Raw genomic sequence first — 26,150 nt, forward strand, 5'->3', positions numbered from 1 at the left:
TGAGGATATATATATTTTTTTTCAAAGAAATATCTTGTCATAAGCAAAACTAAAGTCGTATAGCATAGCACTGAAATATAATACAGCACTGCAAATAACATATTGAAATAACCCTCCCCCTTCACAGACTGCTTGAAACCTTTCCAACCCCCCCCCCCCCCTTAACAAAAAGAATGCAAAACAAAAACTACCTTGTATAAACTGCACAAGTTTGTTATTGTTTTATTTTCAATACTGTTTGCAAATATTTTGGACAGACTAATATGGCAGCAAACTCCACCAACTGGCTTGTGTAATGGGTTAGATAGGCTTATCGTGTCTTCTGTTTAATCCAACCTCCTTGGTCATAACCAATCAGTTTCTGGATTCATCTGCTCCGATGACAAGGAAGAGAGTTGTGAGCCCTGACTGACTATTAGTTGGGAACTGCATAACTTACCCCCCCCCCCCCCCCCCGAAGCAGGCCAGGAGTGTCCACCAAGATTTTTTTGGGGGGGGGGGGGGGGCGCACCAGGGGTTTTTGATGCTAGCAGGCTTTGGGGACGAGATGGAAGGAGAATGCTCAGGGAATTTAAAAGAAAATACAAGTATGTGGGTTCTAGCTATTATGCCAAAGCTCTCCTAAATTCACCCACTTAACTATGTGGATCTTGCCAGTGCATAGTCCCAGCAGCCGCATAACCCTCCCTACTCTTCCCAAACACCAAGCCTGACCTGCCCACTTTTTCCTTGGCCGGTCTACTCTGTCACTTATGAACTTTAATGCAATACCAATTTGTATTTCTTCATGCAGGAAACGGCGATCGCCATTACGGAAAAATGTAAGCCACCCTGAGCCTGCAAATAGGTGGGAAAATGTGGGATACAAATGCAACAAACAAAAAAATTAAACATTCCAATGCCAACCTCTGTGGGACAGAAATTTACAAAACCAGAACACTGCATCAATGATCTTATGGTAAGAATACTAAAAGGAATGTAAGACCTTTGACGTCAAAATGATCTTGACACAGTAGACAGGACTCAACAAAGATCTGGGTTTCCTAGCCCATATGGAACCTACTGCTTTATCACTCTCATCTACTATCCATCTCTGAGTCCAGACTCTCATCCATCCAGCTCTCTGTTTCTCACCTAACCCACCCCTCCCTCTTCCTGTGAGACTATCATTAGAATGTTTTTGTTTCATTTACATAGTCTGATGTTTGTCAACATTTGCTTACTTCCGATTTGAAGATGGGTTACGTTCGAAAGCTAATCAAAAGATTGTTAGTCCAATAAAAATGGTACCATCTTATTTTGTTTTCTCTGTTTTACTTCTATTTATTTATTACTTATTTATTTATTATTTATTCTATTTATTTATTTCTATTTATTTATTACCTTTAAAAGTGGACTAACACTGCTACCACACCACCTTTATCCCATTCTATAAAATTTTTGGAGGGTTATGTTGGCCCCAGCCAGCCAGATGTTCTTAATCCCTTTTGTATAATTTTTTCTAACTTCCTTTGCCTTATTGCTGGTACTCCAACAGAGAGAACAAAACGCATTTCTCCATCTCCAGACAGGAGCTTGCAAGCATATCTGCTCCAGATTTGGACGAGTAAACTTGGTAGGTTATCTGCAAACTCCCGCAGCACCGAAGCTTTTGGACCGTTGAATAACTCGTGCCTCCGAGAACGCCCTGGTTGTCCGCTCTCACACAACTGCGTATACCTACCTGCTGACCGGGACAGTAGATGTAGTGACACTGTCTACATACAACAACATAAATAAGCGGTGGTGGAGGGCAGGAGCCGATATGACGTAAAAAAGTTGAAGCCGGTTGCCCTCAGGCTGCGGCAATGAAAAAACGAAATAATCAAAATCCTTTATCCTCCACCTTTTAAGGAACAGCTCTAGACTTTACAGAAGGATCACGCGCAGGCAGTCCGTTATTTCTAATAAACGTTTGCTATTATTTTCAATAGCATTTGGCGTTTGCGAATGTTTTGGACAAACCTGTATGGCGGCAAGCTCTGCCCCACTGGCTTCAGCCCATATAATCGGCTAGATAACACTATGCCGTCTTCTCCTGTTAATCCAACCTCTTTGATGGAGGGACAGGACAGGAGGACGGAATACTGTATACTCCCGCGCCCTCCTACAGTCTCTGGCGGCGCTAACCCGCTAATGTCAGATGAAGATCTCCGCGGCTCCGCCCTTACTCGGACCTTCTTTTTTTTTTTTTTTTCCGTGCATGCATAGATGTAACTGGGCCAACGCGGGGCATGCTGGGAGCCCGCCTGTTTCAAACTGTGTGTTCTTCTTCTGCTGTGAGTGACTGGGGTTTTTTTTAATCATTTTTTATTTTCTCACATCTGGCCACTGTTGCCAGTTAGGCTGGTTTCCCCCCGAATTTGAATAGTTTAGAAGGCTGGCTGGCGGGAAAGTGTTGCCTTGATGGTAGCCTCATTCTGGTACTCAAATAGCCTTTTTCGTTGTAGGCTCAAAGCCACATTCTGGTGCTGCTGCAATAATTTCTCCCACTTCACAGTCTGCACTCAGTGCGTTCCGTATTTCACTTTGGAGTTCCTGTGTACTTTTTGTTCTTTCTGCTGCTGTATCAGAGCGCTTTGTGATGATTGCTGTTCTTCAACAGTGCGATGACTGCAGCTAGCCACCCAGAAATGAAGTTTGGAAGCAAGACAACAAGGTATACGAATGAAATGTCTCTTCTGTTGCTAGCTGCTATACATCTGTACCTTGTTCCTTGCTCACATTTTCTTTAGTTCTCCTCCTTGTATCCATTCCTCCCTGTCCTGCCTAGAATCTGCTCTGCCATTTGGTTACTATAACAACCTCTCCCCCCCCCCCCCAAGAAAAAAATTTAAAATACATTAAATATTAGTACAAAGTAATTAAAGGAGGAAAAAGGACCTCAAACAGTTGTCCCTGCTATTAGATAAAAACACATGCTAATGTGGCAGTTATTTATCATCACTTCACTGCTCGCATACGCAGCGCACGCATACACTCCAAAATACAATATTTAAATGCATGTCTTCCTGAGGGAGGGTAGATTAAGGAGCCTGAAAGTTAACTAGGATGTCCAATGCTGCTGCACGCTCTAATGGGGAACTCTGCTGTTCTTAAGTTAGAGTCTACAGAACGACTGTGCTGCTGTAGGTTTTTGTCACTTTCCAAATAACATTGGTTTGTCATAGGCACTCTGTTAATTAGAAAATCCCATGATTTATTTATTTATTGCATTTGTATCCCACATTTTCCCACCTTTTTGCGGGTTCAGTGTGGCTTACAATATGAGATGAATGATAGAAATACAGTTTGTTACAAATTGGTTATGGATTACATTGTGCAGAGTTATGCGAGACAATCGAAGTGTCGTTAAGGAATGTAACAATGGAACACAAACGTTGGAAGGAGACAATGAGAGCTTAAAGGGCGATAATAAGGCATAAAGACATATGGTATGCATAGCTCTGTGAGTAAAGGTATGAGTGATGTGAGATTACGGGGGATGAGAGTTCAGAAGTGGATGTATGATGCATTAGTGAACAGTGAGTGTGGACTTTGTGTTTTGGCTCTTTCCGTAAATTTTTTCAAAAAGATGGGTCTTCAATAATCTGCGGAAGGAAGCTTGCTCGTGGATCGTTCTTAAGTTGCGCGGCAGTGTATTCCAAAACTGCGTGCTCATGTGAGAAAAGGTTGACGCGTGTAGCGTCTTGTATTTCAAGCCCTTGCAATTGGGGAAGTGGAGGTTGAGGAAGGTTCGGGATGATCTTTTGGCGTTTCTGGGTGGTAAGTCTATTAACTCAGACATGTAGGCTGGAGCTTCGCCATGAATGATTTTGTGGACTAATGTGCATACTTTAAAAGTGACGCGTTCTTTGAGTGGAAGTCAGTGCAGTTTCTCTCGTAGTGGTTTTGCACTTTCATATTTTGGCTTTCCAAAGATGAGTCTGGCTGCCGTATTTTGGGCCGTTTGAAGTTTCCTCAGTGTTTGCTCTTTGCAACCTGCGTATAGTGAGTTGCAGTAATCCAGATGGCTGAGTACGAGGGATTGTACTAAGCTGCGAAAGACGGATCTTGGGAAGAATGGTCTTATCCTTTTCAGTTTCCACATGCAGTAAAACATCTTTTTAGTTGATGATCTTTTTTATACTACATTTTTCACTGTGGGTAGGTAAGTCTGTCTCTGTGTGGTTGACGGCACTGACTGGTAGACTTCTATAGAAGTTGTACAAAGTCCTCACCTTTCTTGGGGACAGAAGAGCCACTGACACAGCAAAGAGGCAATTCTATAACTTGGTGCCTCAATGGCTTTGGGACGCGACTAAGCTTTTATAGAATAGTAGCGTAAAACCACTTTGGCATACTGAAAGATGCACTCTACAATACCACCTTACTCGTTTTTTATTCTTATCACAATGATGTTTTAATCATCATTATAACATATACATACATAGATACATACATCTTTAAACAATCCTGATATCTAAGGAACTCACTCATTCAAGCCTTTCATATCACTATCAAGCCCCCTACACACTATTGCCAATATGTAATCCAGTATATCTAAACAAATGTAATCATATACTGCAATTGCTTCCACTTTAGTCCATTTGGGGAGACCTCTATAGCTTCCCGTGTGAGAGCGATGTGGGCTCATTCTCCTCATGGGGCTGAAAGTGATCCGGCAGCCTTTTTTATAGCGGTGTGATTTGGGAGCAGCGCTGTCAGCGACTCCTTTACCTGGCACTGCTTCAGAGGTCCTTACATACGTCGGCCACTCTGGGGGTTTCTCCAGGGATGGGGGTCTTCTGACCCCACCCCCCAGAGTTCATTCTGCTGGTAGGGGAACTGACAGATCCTTTTTATCTCAGCCTTTGGAGCTTTCTGGCTTGTTCCCTGCCCCAGTCTTCACTGATGGACCCTGCCCCAAAGAGGAGATGTTTCACTCCAGAAGTAGGGTTTATTGCTCCCCTGTCTCCCTATTCTGAGTCATTTCAGGGCAGTCCCTTTCTGCATGGGAGCTATTTACAGAGGAATCTTATGATTCCACTGCAGTGTGGGTGTTTCATAAAGAGGAGTTGCCTTCCATTATACCTAAGGTTCTCCAAGTTCTTAATATTTATTCTGATCCTGTTCCACCTGCACCTGCTAATTTTAAAGTGGCAAGCACTAGAATAACGCTTCAGTCTTTTCCAGTGCATGAGTTTATGCAGGAAGTCATTTTTGCTCAGTGGGTCTCTCACCCCAGACATTGCCCTTCGCGTGGCGGCGGCTATGTCGCGTCTTTACCCCATTTCCACGCCTGAGCTGGAAAAGCTATGTTGGCCTAAACTGAATTTGTTGGTGGCAGCAGTCACTAAAAGGCCACATTGTGGTGAATTATTTTACTTATGGTTCCAAAGTTGGTTAAATGCTGTTCGTAATGTGGGAGCCGGTGAACAGCATTAGGGCAGTGTACCATGTGTGTTAGGTCCTCTGAAAGGGCCTATTTAGTGTTCTCATATTCTTAGATACTTTTCATTTAGAGAGCTTTGAGTCCCCTCAGTTTTTTTCACAGAGGGCAGTTACTTAAACATCCTGAAAGTTTTCCTCACTTCTTTTGTGTATCTTCTTTTTGTTACCAGAACTCTATTTCTATTGGCAGTACAAGTATTCTGTTTTTCATCATCTTTACAATGGAGCTTAGTTTAGAGTCAGTCTTAGTGCTGTTGGCTCCATGTTTCTGTGAGAAATGTTACATATTTATTTTCTGAGGCAGTATACTCTTCCCATGTCTTTCTTGGTCTCCATGGAACCTCGGTGCTGCCATGGTGGCATTTTCTCCAGGTGCAGTGTTTACAACAAAATAGTTTTATTCTGGAAGGTGGCTGGCTTTCAGCCTGAAGGTCACAGGTTCAAGGCTGGTTTGTGAATCATATTAGAAGCTGTGGAACTCGGCTCCGTTTCAATGTGGCATATTTTATTTCATTCTCCCATACTGCTTGCTTTGACAAGCACTTCATTGCATGACTAGAACAGCTAACACTATGCTAAAGTGCCAAAGGTTAGCTGTGTTGGTTGTCCACGGCAACTCTGCTCTCTAATATTGCACACTGACACTGGCCAAAACTATTGCATACTAGTTCCAGCCACCACTGTATGAGCAGCATTACTAGCTGTATGTCAGAGTCCCTAAATGCTTCAATTGCAAATTTGCACCTTTTAATTGTATTAGGCAGCTAACAGTTGTTACAGAGCTACTTCAGTGTAGAAGAATAGCTTAATGGTTAAACAACCAGCTAAATCTGAGCACAGAGATCTAGAGGTTGCTGGTCCAAGTCCCACTGCAGCTTGCCTTCAATAGTGCAGAATGGTACAAACAGCCATATTCTGCTACCCCATCTAGGTCTGGCTCTCGGGCACACAAGTTAGCTCCAATGCACAGCCACACCAGCCAATTCTTGACCCTCTTGGCAAGAAGACAGTTCTGGCTTAGGCATTGGACAGCTGATGTGGCTTCTAAGTCACATTTAGGAAAGTTACCTTTTAGAGGCAAACTTTTGTTTGGAGAAGATCTAGAGAAGTTGGGTAAAGACCTAGGGAACTCCAAGTCTCAGAGATTGCTAGAGGACAATTCTAAAGATTCTTTTAAATCCTCTCAGGTTTTGTGAGGCCAAGTGTTACAGGCCAGGCAAATCTAACTTTCAGGGTTCCCACATCAACAAAGACAAGCCACCTTTCATGCTGACAGAAAGAACTTGGCTTCAAACTGTAGGTCTACCACTGCTTTCTGCGTCTTCCAATGATGGAGTCTCAGTTCACTCCTCTGGTTTCATAATAGCAGGATTCCTCTCCAGGTTCCATGAGGAGTGGACCAAAATTACCTCAGACCAATGTGTCTTGGAAATACTAAAGCAAGGTAACAAACTGGAGTTCTCCAATTTTACTGCAGATTTTTTTCTTGGAATCTCCATGCAAGATCCAGCCCAGATATCAAGCAGTTCAAGCCATCTTGCAAACCCTTCTTCATTGAGGCACAGTTGAGACTGCCCCCAGTTGCAATTGGGGAACAGGAAGTTATTCTATTTATTTTGTAGTTCCATAAAAGGGAGCGTCCTTCCATCTGAGTTTGGACTTCAAAAGAGTCAGAGTGTTAAAGGTTCAACATGTCAGAATGGGAACATTGCAGTGTGTAATAATTTCTGTCCAGTAGAGAGAGTGTCTAACCTCCCTGGATCTCAAGGAAGCGTGCTTTCATATTCTCATTTGCAATCCTTGGAGAACATTATCAATTAATGACCATGTCATTCAGCCTTGCCCCATCACCAAGGACATTTTTTCAAGGTCATGATAGTAGTGGCAGCCTTCTTTTGCAAGGATGGATTGCAGGTTCATCTATACCTCGAGATTGGCATTTTGCGAGTCTTCCTATCGAGAGAGTCTGCAAGTTTCATCCAAGATAGCTCTCTTCTTCAGTCCTTAGGATTAGTATTCAATTCACCAAAAGTTGGTTGTTTCCAACACAAATCTTGGAGTATCTGGGACTGATATTTGACATAGGCTTAGGGAAGTCATTTCTTCCTGTTGCTCATCAGCAATAGATTCACACCCATGTCAGGTTCTACTTTCCCTACCAGATCCTGGGGTCTAGGAATATGTTCAAGTTATGGTTCAGTGGCCTTTATCTTAGACATTCTTCCATGGGCCAGAATCCACATCAGTCCATTTCAGGGGTTCCTTTGTTTGCCTAAGACCCCATTGGGGCAGGACAAAAACCTGGCTCTTTTACTTCAAGCTGTAGGAGACCAAGGGAAAGAAACACACACACCACCAATTAAAAAAAAATACAGATCAAAGGCCTTTGGGAAAGAGAACGGAGGGTCTCACATAAAGGCAGTGAGGCCACCCAGAACGGTCTCAAAATCCCTCAGGTCCTCTGCTCTTTTATTAATAATGCATTGTCCTAAATTAACTGGTTACATCACAAATCATGGGACACAAACTTTGAAAAAAATGCACTAGCTAGATTATATTCAACTTCTATCAGCATTCTAAAGAGCAAAGGTCAACAGCTGCTAGCTATTTTGATAAAGATCATTAACATTTATAGAAATACGGAACTAATATATTACACTAGTGAGAAATGCCCGTTTCAGATAAAAATGAAATGGGCGCTAGCAAGGTAATCCCCCCACCATCCTTCCTCCCGAGTTCCAGACTCCCCCTCCGTCCCTCCCTTCCGATTTCCACACCCCCCTCTCCCTCCCTCCGTCCCTCAGTCACTTGGTTGCGAGTTTGTGATTAAAGTTCGCAGCGCTCTCCCCACTGCTGTCACTGAATCTGTGGAACTCGTGCATTGTGCCTTCCCCGCCCTCTACGTCATCGCATTTTGACGCGAGGGCGGAGGTACACTGACTGCAGGCCAAACTGGATATCTCTGGCGCCTCAAGTTTCCGGCTTGAGGCTTCATTGGAACGTTGCAGGTGCCTTTTATATATATATAGATTATTCCATATTACATCTTCATGCTCAGACATCTGCATATTTCTCTCTTACTTCCCTATTTCCTTTCAAACATGCATGTTCTTAGTGACTTCCCAGAATCTGAACAAAACATTCATTACTTAAACTTGTTGAAAATGTTAATTCAGCACGTGTCAGCAATCTGTAGCTAGTTTAAATGCATCTGTCCTGCTCTGTCTTAAAATGATCTCAGTTTCAAATTTTTAATGCTTAACTCTTAATATTCCCTTCTGAACTGGGGTGCTATCATTTTCATAATACATCCTTAATATCATCACCTTCTCAGCTGTTGGTCTCTATCTCTCTTGGACCCTCCAAACTAAACTCGGCCTCAACTGGTGGATTCAGTGCAGCCTTCCTCTGACAATTCAGAAGTTCTCTCGCTCTCTGCAGGTGGCTATCTACAGCTCGTATGCTGCTAAGGCATACCTTAGCTAGATGCAACAGATTTCAGATTTCTTCCAGAAGTCCGACAGTCAACCTCCTGAATTGCCAGATGTGGAGACAGGGTTTGCATGTTTGGCAGAGTCCTTATATGACTTGATTTGGGCATTGACCAAGCAGATGTCTTTGGCGGTCACAGCCTGTCGTTTGCTGTGGTTCTGCCACTGGGCGGCAGATGCAGCTTCAAACTGTGGCTGGTTAAGCTTCCTTTTAAGGACAAGCTGTTGTTTGGTGAGGACTTAGTGAAGTTGGTGAAAGATCTGGGCGACTCAAAGACTCAGCGTCATCCTGAAGACATGTCTAAATATTTTTTCTGATTGGGTCAGGCTCACCCTCGTTTTAAAGATACCAGGTGCTATCGTCCGTGGCAGCCTAGTTTTAATCAGACATCCAGGTATCAGTCCAAGCAGAGTTTTGGAACTCCAGACTTTGTCCTGTCAAGATCCTCTGGATTTCTCCTGAAGGAGTGATGGGGCGCACTGTCACATCTTTTCTTCTTAAGGTGGTTTCTGCCTTTCATCTCAACCAACCTTTGTTTCTTCCTGCTTCCTTGATGTTTGCCATGTACTCCTACACTCTTTGGAAGTGACCAGCCTGTTCCGTTGGCCAGATCATTTGGTCGTGCTTTGCTCAGAACTTTGGAAAGGTAATGCAGCTTCCAGCCACACTAGCTCGCTGGGTAAGAGGAGGCTGTCGCATCTGCATATTTACTAGCAGTTAAACCACTTCCGACCAGATTCTTGGTGCATTCTACCCAAGCTGTCATGACTTCCTGGGCGGAAGCCCATCTGTTCTCCCTGGTGGAAATATGTAGGGTGATGACATGGTCTTCATTGCATACCTTCTCCAGACACTACTGTTTGGATGTCTCCTCTCGGCCGGATGCATCTTTTCAAGTATCAGTGCTATCCGCAGACGCTTCAGTTTTCATCCTACTTTAGGACTGCTTTGCTACTTCCCACAGGTCTTTGGATTCATCTGTGCTGACGCTAAGGAATGAAAAATTATTTCTTACCTGATAATTTTCTTTCTTTTAGTTGCAGCAGATGAATCCAGAGGCCCACCCTGTTTTTCCAGTGGTTCCTATTGGTTAGTTCTCTCTGATGGAACTTGTTGCTGCATTTTTGTATTTTAGATGGACTGTTGTATTCAGTTTACATGCTTGCAGTTATTGGTTTATTTCCCTTTGGGGAAGGAGAAATGTTATAATTCTGTTTTCTTCTGCTTTGTTATGAGAAATACTGACTGACCAAGGAGCATTCTATCCTATCCTATAAGACAGTACAGTTCTCCATCTCCACCTACTGGTAGATGGTCATAACCCACAAGTCTCTGGATTCATCTGCTGTGACTAAAGGAAAGAAAATTATCAACTAAGAAATCCATTTTTCATTTATGTTGCTTTTCCCAGCAATAAGCAGTGGATTTTGTCGAGTCCATCTTAAGATATGAACTTTTCTTTTAGGAACCTGTCCAAACCTTTTTTAAACCTTCTAAACTAACTGCTTTTAGCACATTCTCTGGTTTGTTTTAAATTTACTACTTAGTGGTTTTATTTCATGCCCTCTAGTACTTGTATTTTTTGAAAGAGTAAACAAGTGATTCATGTCTACTGTTCTGCTACACTCAATATTTTATAGACCTCTGTCATATCTCTCTTTAGACATCTCTTCTCCAAGCTTAAGAAACCTAGCCTGTTTAGCCTTTTCTCATAGGGAAGTTGTCCCATCTCCTTTATCACTTTTGTCGTCCTTGTCTGTACTTTTTATAATTCTGCTATATCTTTTTTGAGATGTGGTGACTAGGTTTGCACACACAGTTTGAGGTGCAGTTGAATTATGGAGCAATACAAAGGCATTATAATAATCTCAGTTTGTTTTTCATTCCCTTTCCTATTAATTCCTAAAATTCCCAAGATATCTAAATATTTTCCTACTTTTCTACGGTTTTTATTTAAAAGAACTGTAGTCTCCAAAATTGGTTTCCTAGGTAAATAAAGCAAGTAGTGGCCCTTTCAGCCAGGTGTCAATGCTGTACAGTGATTGGAACTCTGTCCTTCCTAGTGTATGCTAATACTATTTCTGCAACATCTGTAACCCCTGCAGACTCAAGAAGCCTCACTCAAGTCAGGACACTGAGACTGTGTTTGTGTGCTGCTGTTGGGCTATCAGGCTAGCTTAGAGGCTTTATTTTATACACATATGCATTCTTATTGCTACAACATATTTGACCAGAAGCTTGAAGTATCTAATGTTGGAATTCAATTTTACTTTATTTTAGCCTTCAAAAAGGAGCAAGACACATTCCAGCACGTATCCAGAATGACACAGGAAAGGCACCTCAGTCTAGAAAAATGCTGCTTAGTCCAGATGTCTCAAGAATCCTGCGGATTCCAGAGGATGGGGAACCTGAGGAGTTCTATGGTGAGTAGCTCTATGATCTCTCCTGGGAATGGGTTAGGGTGGGATTCTGTGTCCTGCTGATATCAGAAGAAGATTGGGTGTCACATTCTGGACCCCTGGCATAAGCTTAGCTAATACTGGCAATATACAGTGGGCCTTACCAAAAACTTTCCAGGGGTTCTAGCCCTAGTTTATCATAAGTCTGTGGGAAATTTTCTCTCTGAGGGGACAGTGTAGCAAGCTATCCTGTAGAGCAGCGCTTACTTTTGATTTTCACAAGGTAATCTTACTGCAGATGCAACAAAATTCTTTGCACATGGAAATCAGCAGTCACTAGATGGTAGTGTTAAGGGCATGTAACATAGTAACATATGTGGCAGATAAAGACCTGAATGGTCCATTCAGTCTGCCCAACAAGATAAATTCATATTACATGGTATCTGATACTTTATATGTATACCCGAGTTTGATTTGTCCTTGCCATTCGCAGTTCACAGACTGTAGAAGTCTGCCCAGCACTGTTCTTGTGTTAAAAGTTCTGAAGCTAACGTTGAAGCACCTTAAAATTTACACTCCAGCCCATCCATATCTATTCAGTTATGATTAGGGCTTAGACTGTAGAAATCTGCCCAGCACTGGTTTTTGCTTCCCAATTACTGGCGTTGCTACCCAATCTCCGCTAAGATTCCGTAGATCATTCCTTCTAAACAAGATTCCTTTGTGTTTATCCCATGCATGTTTGAATTCCATTACCGTTTTCATATAGAAAGCTGCATTTTAAATTGCTACCAATGTTTAAACAAAATACTAAATTTTAGGGCAATTTTATTTTTCTTGTAGCACCAAATCTTTACTCCAGCTGAGGGCTTGAGTAAAGATTCAGCATGGTAGCAAACAAGTCATCAGAGGTAAGTGCGGTACCTTTTCCTGGATTACCTTTTTCCTTGAAGTGATCTGTTTACCACTAACCATTGTTGCTGCCCAGTAAGTCACTTTATGGCAGATACCAAGGGTGCTCAGTTTATTTACAAATTATATATATGGAATTGTGTAAAAGGCTGTGCTGAAATCTAAGTACACCATATCTAGCTCTTCCTTGATCCAAAACTCTGATTACCTAGTCAAAGAAATTAATCACATTTTTCTGACAAGAACTTCCTCTAATAAAACCATGCTACTTAATGGTGGCATTGCAAAACAAAAACATATCAGTGTTGTAGAGCACAATTTTCTCTTTCAGATGATACTGTTCACAAGCTGATTCAGGTAGACTGTTTTTTAAAAAATTGGCTTTGAACTTTGGTACATTTTACCATTTGCGCTGACAGTGCCAACTTTGAAGAGATCCTGCAGGGCGGTTATAGATGCTGATTAGTTGCAAATCTGGCAGTATTATGTCCAGTACAAGCATAATGCTTGTTCAAAATTTCAAGTCTGTATCTTTGTTTGCATGGAAGTTGTTGCGGTCTGAATATTGGTCCAAATATGTTCCGATGAGTCGCGACCAATTTTGATGCACACTTTGAGTCAACTTGTTTGACTGGATTTTGCATCCATAATGTTAAAATGTATTTCATCGGAATTAGCATCAAAAACTGTACAGGATTTGAATTTTTTAGGCATACTTATAAATGTGTTTGGATTTTATTAGACCTCAAAAATGGCATTTTGGTAAATGTCGCGCGCTCATGGACTGACAACCTTTCAGAAATTTGAGGTCTCTAACTGCAACTATTGCAGTTAGAGACCTCAAATTTTGGGAAACTTCGTTTAACACCTGACTCGCGCAACAGATAAAATTTGAACAAATTTGGAGAACATGATGGTGGGAACTTTTTTAAATTTTAGACTACTTGGCATGGAATGACCCTGCACATAACTCTCAATGATGGGTCACATGTCTATTCTGCCTAGAAAGAGAAAGGTCTTCTTTCACTTGCAGGAGAAATGGACAAATATAACATTGAATTAGTGGGTCTTAGATATCATCAAGGAAGGATACAAATTAGAACTGTCTTGCCCAGCTGCAGATTTCTTCTTGGAATCCTCTTATACCTCACAGGCCAAAAGAGACACAGTAAAGGAGACATTGCACATATCTGGGAGCGATCGTCTCTTTTTCCTCTGGAGCAGTACAATCAGGGCAGGTATTCTATTTACTTTGTCATCCAAAGAAGGATGGAAACTTTTGGCCTGTTCTGGATTTCAAAAAATTGAATCTTTTTCTCGGAATATCTCACTTCAAGATGGAAACCTTATGTTTGGTAATTGCTTTGGTTCGAGTAGGAGAGTTTTAACTTATTTGGACCTCAGAGAGGCTTACTTTCATATTCTGATTTGGCCTCCACATTAGGAGTTCCTTATGTCAACAAATAAGGAGGGACTCTGAGCATTCATCTCCAATTTGAGTCTCACCTTCTTGTCAGTTGGCCAGAGAAGCATCTTGTCTGTCTCTCAGCGGCTCACACAGTAGGTCTCCAGAACATTCAGGCAGACTTTCTCAGCAGATACTTCTAGATGTGGTCAAGTGGAAACCGTCCAGTCTGGCCTTTCAGCTTATTGTGCAATGATGGGACCATCTGATCATGGCAACCAGAAAAAATGTGAAGGTCAACTGCTTCTTCAGTCATTGGAAGGAAGCAGGATTGCAGGGTTTGGACACTGATTCAACATTGGCCTTGAGAAGGTATCCTCGATGTTCCCTCTGTGACCCCTGATCGGCCATCTTCAGCGCATTGCTCTGCATCCAACCCTATTCTCATCGCTTTTGATTGGTTGAGGAGTCCTTGGTGTACCAGTCTGGTTTGTTTCCACCTCAATTGACTGCTTAAGCTTCCTCAGTCCAGAGGCCTTCTGCCATCAAACCTTTTACTGGACATAGAAAGTATGATCATATAACACCCCTTTTCAAAGCAGCCCATTGGCTGCCACTCCCACTTCTTAACGTACAAAATCTTACTACTTGTATATAAAGTACGTAAGTCCAGCGAACTTCTATTCCTATCATGACTCTTGATCCTCTACTGCCTGACCAGATCACTTTGATCATCCCAACAAAACCATCTAATTGACCCCTCATTGCATGAAATTCTGACACTACTTGTTGTTCAGCCTTATCTGTTCAAGGTTCCAAGCTATGGAATAAGCTCCCACAACATCTTAGATCTACATCATCCCTGAAACAATAAATAGATTTGAAAACATCTCTTCTGCCTGTAGTTGATTCTCGTGGTGGAGTGTTATGGGAGCGAGGCTGGACTACATAGCCTTCCCCTTACATATTTTCCCCCAGCTTTACTATGAAATTTGTAGTTCCACCTCTCCTCACTTGGCTTTTCTGTTGTGTTTTTAATCTTCCTTTCTGTTTCCTTACCCTATATTAGATTGTAAGCTGCTCACAGTGTTTTGGTAGGCAGGATAGAAAGTCTTTTAAATAAACTTGGAAACTCACCTTAAAGACATTCTTATTCATCAGGGTCTCATTCTGATGGAGGATCCATCCACCTTTGGTCTTACTGCCTGGCTCTTGAGTAGTCAAGGCTGAGATGCAAGACATGATCGCTATTCTTCTTCATGCGGGGAAGCGATTGACTTCCACAGTGTATGTCAGGGTTTGGAGGATGTTTGAAAGCTAGTGTTCCATCGGATCTATAGTGCTATTTTCTTTTTCTATTTCCAAAATTCTGGTCTTTCTTCATTCTGGGCTTCAAAAAGGTTTGGCTTGGATCCTTGAAAGTTAAAGTGGTGGCGCTCGCTTGTTTTAGAAGGCAGTTGCAGAACTCTTCCCTGGCAGCTTATCTGAATGTGACCCATTTCTTAAAGGGAGTTTGGTCACCTTTGTCTTCTGCTTTGCACGCTTTGTCCAAAATGGAAACTTAATGTAGTTCTGAAATCGCTCCAGAAAGCTCCCTTTGAGCCCATCTGAAAAGCTACTTTAAAGAATCTCAACTTTAAAACATTCTTTTTAGCAGCTATTGCTTTGATTAGAAGAGTTTCTGACATTCAGGCACTTTAATACAGCTATGGGACATTATATATTTACCTCACAGCAACTTTCTACTTTGCACAAGTTTGGCATAAGGATAAGTTGGAGCATTCCACAAAGAACTATATGGTGTTAGCGAGTTTGGGTGAGGTATTCTGAGGGAGATATTTTCCATTAAAGAATTCACCCCTGGAAACAAATGTGTAGAGAGAACCAGGGAAGAAATTTGTTTTGGTATGTTTCCTCTGTACACATGGAACTCCTACCTTAACGCATTTTGAAGTGAACTTTTCAAACAGCAGAATGTAAAAAAAATCAATCAAACAAACAAAAAATACCTTACCACAAAACATAAATGTATAAGGGTGTGAAGACTTTTCTAAGGCACTGTCCCCCTAATTCTATAATCTTAGTACCTAAATTTGTGCACTGTACTAGCATTTACGGGTGTGAATTCTGGTTGGATGCTAAGCGGTATTCTACAGTCTTAACATGCAGCCTGCATAGTGCACAACTACAAGGGTGAGGGGCGTCCATGTGGGCAGGGGCATATGGGGGAATAGGTGGGTCCTATACATGTATAACTTACAGAATACTATCAATTATGTGTTGAAATGTAACATGCGCTGCTTTTTACATTACATAAATGAAAGTGCCTAAACTTCGGCACCCAAATGCCAACTTATGTTAGCATTCTATAAATAAATAAATAATGGAACCTGGGCTCCCAGGTGCTGTTATGGAATTGGCTCTCAGTGCTTTGCATTTTAGCTGCCAAGTTTGGGTGATCTTTATTGTTTATTATATTTAATATGCTGCTTGTACTGACATGCAGGTCTAAGCAGTTAATAATAAAACACCAATAAAAAATAAATAAAAATAGGAAAGAAGCGACGTAAGTTCACAGGATCAATCGCAGACATCCAAGAAGAGACAGTAGGTGGTTAAAACCATTTCAAACGAGATTAGCTATTCACTCAATGGCTGTAACTCAAATGCCCATTGAAAGAAATACGTTTTAAGCAACTTCTTAATTTTGGGAAAGGATTGCTCTGATCACAAATGATGCTGCAGTTCATTCCAAAGTTATTGAGCAATAAAATAGTTTACAGTATGTCTTGTGGATTCTAAGTGGGCTATCTTGAGACTGGGGAGAACTAAACAGTGGGGGTGTACAGAATCATGAGAGAAGCCAAATAAGGAGGACTACCTAAATAGGAGGCATTGTGAGATGAAAAGACTCCGAAAAGGGATGGGTAGCCAATGTAATCGAATAAAGAGGGTGGTCCAAGATATTATGTAAGAAGAGGAGAGAATGGAGAACAGCAAAGCCTGCCTTGACTACAGAAAGACATGTGTTGTTGGAAACATAACGAGGAATGTAGTATTATTCCTAAGTAACAAAATGAAGTGCCTGAGGGAACAGCTATGTTAAACAAAACTAGAGGTATTGAAGGCTTGATAGTGTCCTTTTAACTCATCAGATAATGGTTTCCTGGGGGGTTAAGGACAAGTTTGTGGTGGGGGGGGGGAGCCAATCTGTCGGTGCAAGTACACAATTCTGAAGGGGCTGAAAATCAATTTTAACTGGGGATGTAGGGAAGACTAGAAGGGTGACATCAGTGTAGATAAAAAAAAACTAATGTGAGATTGAACGAGAGTAGCAAGCGGTCTTATGAAAATGTTAGAGGGGATACAACAGAATCCTGAAGGACACCTGAGGCAAGGGATTGGTAGAAAATGTACCTGAAAAACCGAGTGAAAAGGCATGATCATGGAAGAAGGAGAGAAACCATTTATAAATCTAATCTAATCCATTGCTTATATACCGCGCAGATCCCAACGAGAGGTTCAATGTGGTTTACAGAGCAGGGGTCTACATTGGTGGAGAGGGAAGGTAAGGAGGGGAGAGTGAGAAATGGGGAAGGGATACGTAAAAGTTAGTTTGTCAAACAATGGGTTTTCAGTTTTCTTCTGGTTTATAAACCACTCCTGAGAGACCGATATCCTCTAAGCGCTTTAGAAGAGAGTGATCAATGAGGTTGGAACGCTGCTGATAGGTCTAGAGAAGCAATAAGAGCAATTTCCTTAGCATCCCTCCGGACCGGCCCAGGATTGGACTGATGGGTTGGGCTCGCCTTCCAGCAGGTGGAGACTGAGAAAAAACTGTGACTCTAGAGAGCCAATAGGAGCCCTGGCCATGTGATCCTAGCCTCAGTATTTGAATAACAAAGCAGAAAGAAGAACACAGCCTGTGCCCCAAGGAATTCAAGCAACCAGGAAGCACTAGTAAAAACGTGCTTAAACAAAGGCTCACCAACAACTCTCACCAGAGCAGCGGTATGGCCTTAGTATAGTGGCTCACCGACAACCCTCACCAGAGCAGCGGTATGGCCTTAAAGTAAACATTTGTAAACATCTACCTTTTTTTTTTTAATATTATATATGCTAACTAGCAAATAAAATAGGTCTGCAAACAATTGAACATGTGAACGTCTGAACCCAAAAGAACATAGACAGAAATATAGAATACGGGAGGGACCTGGGCCGGTCCGGTCCGGAGGGATTAAAGGAAAGCAAATTAGCAGGTAAGGTCTAATTTCTACATCACCTTGGTCAAGTATCAAATGAAGTTAGCTAATTAGAGACATAATACACTTTCAGTTCTGTGTTGTTCCCTGAATCCAGATTTACCTCATGTATGCATTGGCAGGGCTTTGGTTATTTTGTTTGCACAATCTTCTGTTTCTATTTCAGAAAATTTGCAAGAATGTGGAGTGGGATTCATTCCACATTACTTGTGTCATTTTCTTTATTTCAGATATGGCCTCTCGGTTGCCTGGTAGGTTTGGACTGTGTTTTCCATGGCTTCACTGAATGATAAAGCTCAGCTCCTTCATTCTCATAGCTCTTTATATTTTAGTTGTCTGTCTAGTTGAAATGTTTTAAAAATTATAAAAACAGAAAAGGTATTTTGCTTAACTAAAACTTGCTTTTCTCATATGCTAAGCAGTTTTGTTGATATTTCCCTCTTTTATTTTGTTGAAGGCAACCCTTAGCTAGGAAGTCAGTTATGTGACTACAGTGAACCTCTTGTCTTTTACAGAAAGCAAAATAGTTTACCTGTAACAGATGTTCTGTGTTCACCAGTCACACAAACCCATCCACTTCCATTTTAGAGTTTCTCTCCTCCAGTCAAAGTTCTGTTAGTGGGATGGAAGAAAGCAGCAGGGCTGTAGCATGTTCGTCTAGTACTGGGCATAGTCACCTGATTATTTTTTTTTAACTAATGAGCTGTTGTTTTTTCTTTCTTCACTTTATTTTCACTGCAAATAAGATGAGCAATTGAAAAGTAGAGTGTGATTTGTGACTTTTCCTTTCATTCGTCCTGGTTTTACAGATCATCCTTTGCACAGCACTGCTGTTGTTGATGATCATCAAGACAGAGAACGTACACAGTGTAACATGTCACCAAACATCGTATCTAAATCTTGGTCTCAAGCGCCAGGAGCTGAGAACAGGTAATATCCTACATTTAAGAAAGTGTGTATATCCTTCAGTATTATGATATTAAATAGCGTTTAAGCACTTAACTGCAGATATTCAGCTGCAGATAATCGGTTATCTCCCGCTGAATATCCCGATTAGGTGTGGATATTCAGTGCCAAATCAACTATGTTGAGTGGCCAAAATAGGCCGCCTAAATAGCAGGCCTATCTTTGACCGCTAAAATAGTTAACTGGTTAGTGCTGAATATCGGCATAGCCAGTTAACCTTTTAGCAGCCAAAATAAACCCGGATATTAAAAGCCAGTTGCCAGAAACGCCTGGCATTGGATATCCGGGTTTAATGCCAGCGGCAGATAGCAATTGCAGTACCCGCCGCTGGCTGAATATTGGACCCAGTGTATTTAATTCACTTCCAAAGGTTTGAACTTTAACTAGAGGCTGACCTTGGTGCAGATTTTTTTTTTTTTAATCCAAAAGTTCGGTTGTGCTCCTTTCTCTCCAACTCAGTTGGAACCTGGCTCTGTGAACTGTCATTCATGCTACCTACAGATTCCTTTTCTCCTTTTTATATTTTCTGCCCCCAACCCTCTCCCAGCCGAAACCTACTCGAATAAGGTCATTGCAGAAAGCCATCCTTGACCTGTTTTCGTTTTAACCTTACAACTGTAGCCCCTGCTTCTTTCCATCTAGGCATTGCTCTCAGAGTTACCACAAGTACCCCCAAAGCCCCAGGCTGACAAAACTTGGCAGTCAAACTAGGAACCTCTGCATGTTTGCAGTTCTGAAACACTTCAAAACTTTTTGGGGGGTTTTTTCAAAGAAGCCAATGGGAGGAAACAGAAAGTGAGACCTATCTATACGGTTTATTATTCTTTGCCCTCAGTTCCAGAGCTCCACATGCTATTGACCCTTTTACGTATGCAGCATCTATTCACCTCCCCAAACCCTCTAACCCCAAAAAGTTTACTCCTCACAGCAAAAATAGATCTGGTGAACATTTAATGCCTGTGTGCTCCCATGTTTATACGAAAACCACTTTTTAGTTTTTATTTTAATTTCTTCCCATGAAGAATCATGTGAGTTGGCACATGCCACAATTTTTTCTTCTTTGATTCATTTGGCATGAAATCAGAAATAAAATCTTAGGAAAGAGAGTTTGGAAAATGGTCACATTTCAGAGTTGTATTTTGAAAAACTTTTTTTTTTTTTTAAGGCATTACTGTGGCAGCATTTTCTGTGCCAGTTTTGGTCTAGAATGACCAACTAAAGAGAGTAGCCACCTGATAGACATTCACCCCTGGATTCTATATAGTGCGACTTAAGTTGTGTTTGTGCAAATCCAGTTGTATCGTGGATTTGCGCGTGCAGTGTAATTAGCTTAACAAGCCAATCAGCGCTGCTGATTGCACTTCCTTAGCCTCTGCAGCAGATGAATCCAGAAACTGATGGGTTGTATCTGCCTACCAACAGGTGGAGATAGACAACACTGAAATGATGGCATTGACCCTGGATGTCCAGCCCTTCAGTATATGTATATCTCTTATCTCCATCAGGTGGTGGACATATTCCCTTCAGTTCCTGGATTCTGTGTGGTGGGGAGCTCCTGGGCCTTGCCAATTGAGCCAAGGGGTGTGTGACTGAAGGTGTTTTGGCCTGTCTCACAACATAGCTAATGTGTGGGGTAGAGGGGGAGGCAAACCTTTGCTGATTTGCCAATTTGGAAGATCCAGCGCAGAAGCACAGGTGCTTGACCTCCATATCGGAGATTGGGTCCTTGGGGGGGGCCCATTCCCCCCATTCCCCTCCCAAAATCTCTCTATGTAGGTTCAGGGGATTCTGCTAGGCCTTCGCATTTAGAAGAGGTGAAAGAGGGTGAGCTCCTCTAAGACAAGCTCTATGGTCTTATGGCAGTCTGGATTTTTCACTGGGTTGAGCTGTTGTCCCTGATTTTGGCCGCCTTGGAAGCTTTGAATATTGCAGACCTGGAGGTTCCATCGGCCACGGCGGTCAAATTGAAAATGGCCAGCACTAAGAAGTCCGCTAAGGCCTTTCCCGTGCACGAGGCCATTCAGGAACTTGGCCCAGTGGTCTGATCCAGTTGGGAGGCTTAGGGTGTTGAAGGCTATGGACTGGCTCAACCCTGTGGGGCAGTCTCGCCTTGACAATTTTGCTCATCCGAAAGTTGATGCACTGGTGATGGCAGTCACCAAGCGGACCACTCTCCCCGTTGAGGGAGGGGTAGCACTGATAGATATGCAAGACTGGCGGATTGAGTCTTCTTTGTTAAGCATTCTTTTGAGTTGTCGGCGCTGGATTTGCAGGCTGCCATTTGCAGCTCTTATGCTGCCAGAGGGTTCCTTTCTTGGCTCCACCAGGTACTAGACTAGAAACAGGAGTCGATCTCTTCCTTACTGGTCGTGCCCCCCACCCCCGTATGGAGAGTGGCCTTGCCTATTTGACTGAAGCCCTCTTATGATCTGGTTGGGACGTCTGCCAAACAGATGGCTCTGGTGGTGGCCTCTTGGCACTTGCTATGGCAGCGGCATTGGTCTCAGTGGACATGGCATCAAAACAGCATCTCACTAAACTATTTGGTGAAGATCTGGAGAACATAGTCAAGGATTTGGGAGACTCCAAATCCCAGCGGCTTCCAGAGGATAGGCCCAAATCGATTTCCAAGGTCAGCCCCTCTATGTCTCGGTTTTTTGAGGCCTGGCGGTACTGTCCCAGCCGGCCTTTGGCCACCTTTCAGTGGCCTAGATTCCAGCCATGCTCTTTGTTTCATTCTGAGAAATGAAACCCCGGGGTGATGGCACGCCAGAGTGTTCTGGGCCGTCCCGTGCAATGATGGGAAGCCGGCCCACTCATTACAGATAGGAAGTGGACTGGCACATTTTGCCGAAGTATGGGTCAGGATCACTTCGGACAAGTGGGTCCTCGAACTTCTTTAATTATTTATTTATAAGTGTCATTATTACATTCACGTTACATAAATGCATTGAAATAAAGATAAAAATTAAATAAGATAATTTTTCCCTTTAATCAAGGTGAGGAAAATAAACTTCTAAATTTGTCCACATTACTCAGACAAGTTACAAGGAAATAAAATTAAGGAACTTTTAACAGAAATCAATCAGAGAGGGGGAATTCTAAACACTTGCAAGCGATTTTCAGCCTAGTTAACCTGTTTGAGCATTCAGGGTAAACCCACCACCCCCTTCTTTAGATATTATGAATTCCTGCATTTTCTTCGGATCAAAAAAAACATAATTAATCAAATTTAAGGATACTAGACATCTACATGCAAACTTTAATACAAAAGCTTATCGGAGACAGTTACAAGTTCGAATTTATGGAGTCTCTGTGTACCACAGCCACCAAATGGGAAGCGCTCGATGCCACCTTACTGGATATTGGGGTTGTGGCACCTGTTCGGAATCCGAGGTACGCACAGGTCAGTACTCGACTTTGTGTACCCCCAAAAGGGGATTCCTTCCGACCAGTGCTCAACCTTTGGAAGGTGAACAAGTTGCTGCGGGTGCGGAATTGCCGCATGGAAACCTTGAGATCTGTGGTGGCTGTTGTACAGCCAAGATAATTCCTTATGGTGCTGGACCTAAAAGAGGCCTGATCTGCACATCCCTATTTGACCACCGCATCAGTGGTTTCTTTGCTGTGCTGGGATAGCACTTTTCAGTTCTGGGCTCTGCTTTTGGGCTGGCTACGGCGCCACACACCTTTTCCAAAGTGACTGTGGTAGCAGCAGCGTTGCTCCAAAGGGAAGGTGTCGGGGTGCATCCTTATCTCGATGTTAGGCTGATCAGGGCAGATTCGGAGCAGGAAAGTTGTTGGGTTCCCAACAGGTCCTAGACCTGTTGCAATCCCTGGGCTGGGTGATCAACTACCCAAAAAGTCATCTTACTCCCTCTCAGACGTTGGAGTATCTGGGAGTGCAGTTCAACACACTACAGGGCCGTGTGTTCCTGCCAGAGGGCAGGAAGAGCAAACTTCTGTCGCAGATATGCGGGCTGCTGTTGGTTCTGTGTCCTCACACCTGGGATTTTGTGCAGGTGTTGGGCTCAATTGAAGGAAACTCTGGAAGTGGTGCCATGGGCAAGGGTCCACATGCGTGCTCTGAAGCAGTCGCTATTGGACAAGTGGTCTCTGGTTTCTTGGGAGTATCGCCATCTACTGTGGATTCCACGGGCAAGACACAGCTTGAGCTGGTGGCTGTGCGAAGCCAACCTACAGCAGGGGATGCCGTAGTGAGTGGTTGTGGTTACAGATACCGGTCTTTTGGGTTGGGAGGCTCATTGTCTCCACCGATATGCACAAAGGTGATGGATGTTGATGGAAGTAGCATGGCCTACCAATCGGCTGGAGCTGTGAGTAGTGTTCAAAGCCTTGATGGCCTTTCAGAGATTGCTAGAGGGTCAGGTGTTCCAGGTCCTCTTGGATGACACTATAGTGGTGGCCTACATCAACCACCAGAGGCAATGCAGAGCAGGTCCTTGGCTGCAGAGGCGGCCATTCTGCTAGAGTGGGTGGCGACCCGCGTTCTGCTATTGTCGGTGGCGCACATTGCGGGTCAGAGCAATATAGCGGCAGATTTTCTCAGCGATCACTTCAATGCAGTGGAATGGAAGCTAGTATTGGAAGTCTTTCTTCTCATCTGCCGCACATGGGGGACTCTGCAGACTGATCTGATGGCGACCAGGGCAAATGCCAAGGTGGACAAGCTCTTCAGCAGAAGAAGAGAACTTGGATCCTCAGGGCTGGATGCCGTGTTACAGCCGTGACCGGAAGAGTCACTTTTACTACTACTACTACTACTACTACTACTACTACTACTACTATTTAGCATTTCTATAGCGCTACAAGGCATACGCAGCGCTGCACAAACATGGAAGAAAGACAGTCCCTGCTCAAAGAGCTTACAATCTTTTATACGTCTTTTCTCCCTGGCCCTTGATCAGACTGGTCCTTCACTGGATCGCTCATCACCAGGAGCTGGTCATTCTGGTGGCTCCGGATCGGCTGCATCACTTTTGGTATTCAGACTTGGTGTAGTTCCTGGTGGAGGTACATTTTTGGCTTCCAGTGTTGTCGAATCTGCTATATAAGGGTTCAGTTCTTCTGGAGGATCCCTCTGCTTTGGTTTTACAGCTTGGCTCTTAAAAGAGCTATTCAGATGTGATAATAGCCATGTTGCTCCAGGCTCAGAAGCACTCCACTACGACTGCATATGCTCGTGTGTGGTAAGCGTTTGAAGTATGGTGCGCATGTGGGCATTGGTATCTCAGATGTTAACCTTTTTGCAGGAGGGTCTGCAGAAGGGTTTGGCGTACAACTCGCTTAGAGTTCAGGTCGTGGCCATCGCTTGTTTCAGGGGGCGAGTGTCCGATACTTCCCTGGCGGCTCATCCTGATGTGGCATGTTTTCTCCAAGTTTGCTTCATCTTCGTTCGCTGCTTTGTTGTCCTTGTCTGTCTTGGAATTTGAACTTGGTGTTGCGGGTGCTACAGAAGCCATCATTCGAACCGTTGCGATTGGCTTCCAATAAAGATCTAACCCTGAAGACCATTTTCCTGGTGGCTGTGGTGTCCATGTATCTGGTCTCTGAGAAGCATTGTTGTGTCGGGATCCCTTTCTGCAATTTTCAGAGTCAGGTGTTACCCTGAGAACAATGTCCTCCTTTCTGCCAAAAGTTATATTGGCTTTTCATCTCAATTGGCCCCTTTTACTTCTTTCATTTCGGAAGGAGAACTTTTGGACAACTTCGCACAGCTGCGACTGTTGGATGTTCAGCAAACCCTTATGCGGTATCTGCTGAAGTCGAATGATTTCCATTGTTCAGATCATCTCTTTGTACTGATGGGGCCCAGGGAGGGACATGCGGCCTCCAAGGCCACTATAGCTCTCTGTCTGAAGGAGGCGATGGTGTCGGCGTACATTGTTGAAGGTCGTTTCCTGCCGAAGGCGGTAAGGGCGCATTTGTGAAATAGTCTTCAGATCAATGTCTCTAGTGAACAGAAGTGCCTGCTAGATATCAGATAATGGACTTAAAAACTATTTTATTTTGTTTCAAGATATAAAAGTACAAAATATAAATAGAATAATCAGTTCTACTGAATGAATACATATGTATCAGAGAATCTCAACATTCCTACTTCAAAAAGACACAGACCCTCATCTAGCACTGTCTGTGAAATTAACACTCCCCTGTTAATTTCTTTCCTTTTGTCTTACAAATAGGTTATCAATAGAAATCAAACAAAATAAAACATGGAAAAGAAAATAAGATGATACCTTTTTTATTGGACATAACTTAATTCATTTCTTGATTAGCTTTCGAAGGTTGCCCTTCTTCGTCAGATCGGAAATAAGGAAATGTGGTAGCAGATAGTCTTACAAATACCTATCCTGTTCAGCTCGCCTCCCCCTCCCCTCTCCATTGCTTGAAGTAACTCCAAGCCAGCAACTTGAAGAAGAGAACTGTCTGCATTTCTAACCTTCCTTCAAACAGCAAACTATGGAAATTGTCAAATCCATGAACATGAGAGCTACATTGTGGCCTGTAGCCCACTCTAAACCCTCTCTTCACAGCTGCATGACTGACTATGGAAGAATGGCAGTCTGAAAGAGAAACCTTACCTAATTACAGGGAAGCAAACATTCTCTTTTTTTCATGGTCTCTGTGCCCTGCTCCGATCGACTTCAGAGCCCCCTAGATACGATAGATTGTATTCCTGTCACTAGTTTTTTGTTGCTTGTTCTGTCTCAGTCTTTATAATACACAATTTGCACCATTTCTGAGAAGTTCAGATAGAAGAGGGCATTTCTCTGGTAAGTGAACACTATTTTGGTTTGGGAACAAAGATTGGGGTTTAAAGGAGGAATTGTAGATTAGTCATAGGCAGAATAAAAATATAAAACAGCAAACTTTATCAACTAATCTCCATACTCTTTTTCCCCCTAGTTTTAAAACTTTGTACAACACCATTAACAGTCTAGCAGGCACTGTAGGACCTAGTTTAGTCTTCATCCTGCCCACCCCTAGCACAACTCTTCATTTATAGTCAGTTATTGTAATTAGGATAACAAGCAAGGAGTGCTCTTCGCAGAGTTTTAAAAACATTTCATTACTGTCTCAGAAGGAAACACTAAATAAATCACACAATATATCATATAAACTAAAAGACATTTTCATATTAGGCTAATATCCTTAATACTTTAGCAAGTTTTAAATTATTGAAAAACTCAAAAATACTAAGATGGAGTCAGCAGTCCA

The 26,150-nt window shown here is 42.7% G+C and overlaps 1 protein-coding gene across 3 annotated transcripts in view; it reads left to right on the top strand.

Moving 5' to 3' along the window:
• The first annotated feature begins 923 nt into the window (after positions 1-923).
• The window catches only part of CENPU (centromere protein U), a 141,960-nt gene continuing 116,733 nt past the window's right edge, over positions 924-26,150 (top strand). For 2 of the 3 annotated variants that reach the window (XM_030192653.1, XM_030192654.1), the window contains exons 1-3: positions 2,313-2,698; positions 11,245-11,387; positions 18,752-18,872. In XM_030192653.1, the coding sequence (XP_030048513.1) occupies positions 2,649-2,698; positions 11,245-11,387; positions 18,752-18,872 (314 nt within the window). In that variant the 5' untranslated portion in view covers positions 2,313-2,648. Of the gene's footprint in view, positions 959-2,312; positions 2,699-11,244; positions 11,388-18,751; positions 18,873-26,150 lie in introns of those variants that run through there. The other variant, XM_030192655.1, reaches the window with a different exon arrangement.

This window comes from Microcaecilia unicolor, chromosome 2, assembly GCF_901765095.1.
Source record: "Microcaecilia unicolor chromosome 2, aMicUni1.1, whole genome shotgun sequence".
Lineage (NCBI taxonomy): Eukaryota > Metazoa > Chordata > Amphibia > Gymnophiona > Siphonopidae > Microcaecilia > Microcaecilia unicolor.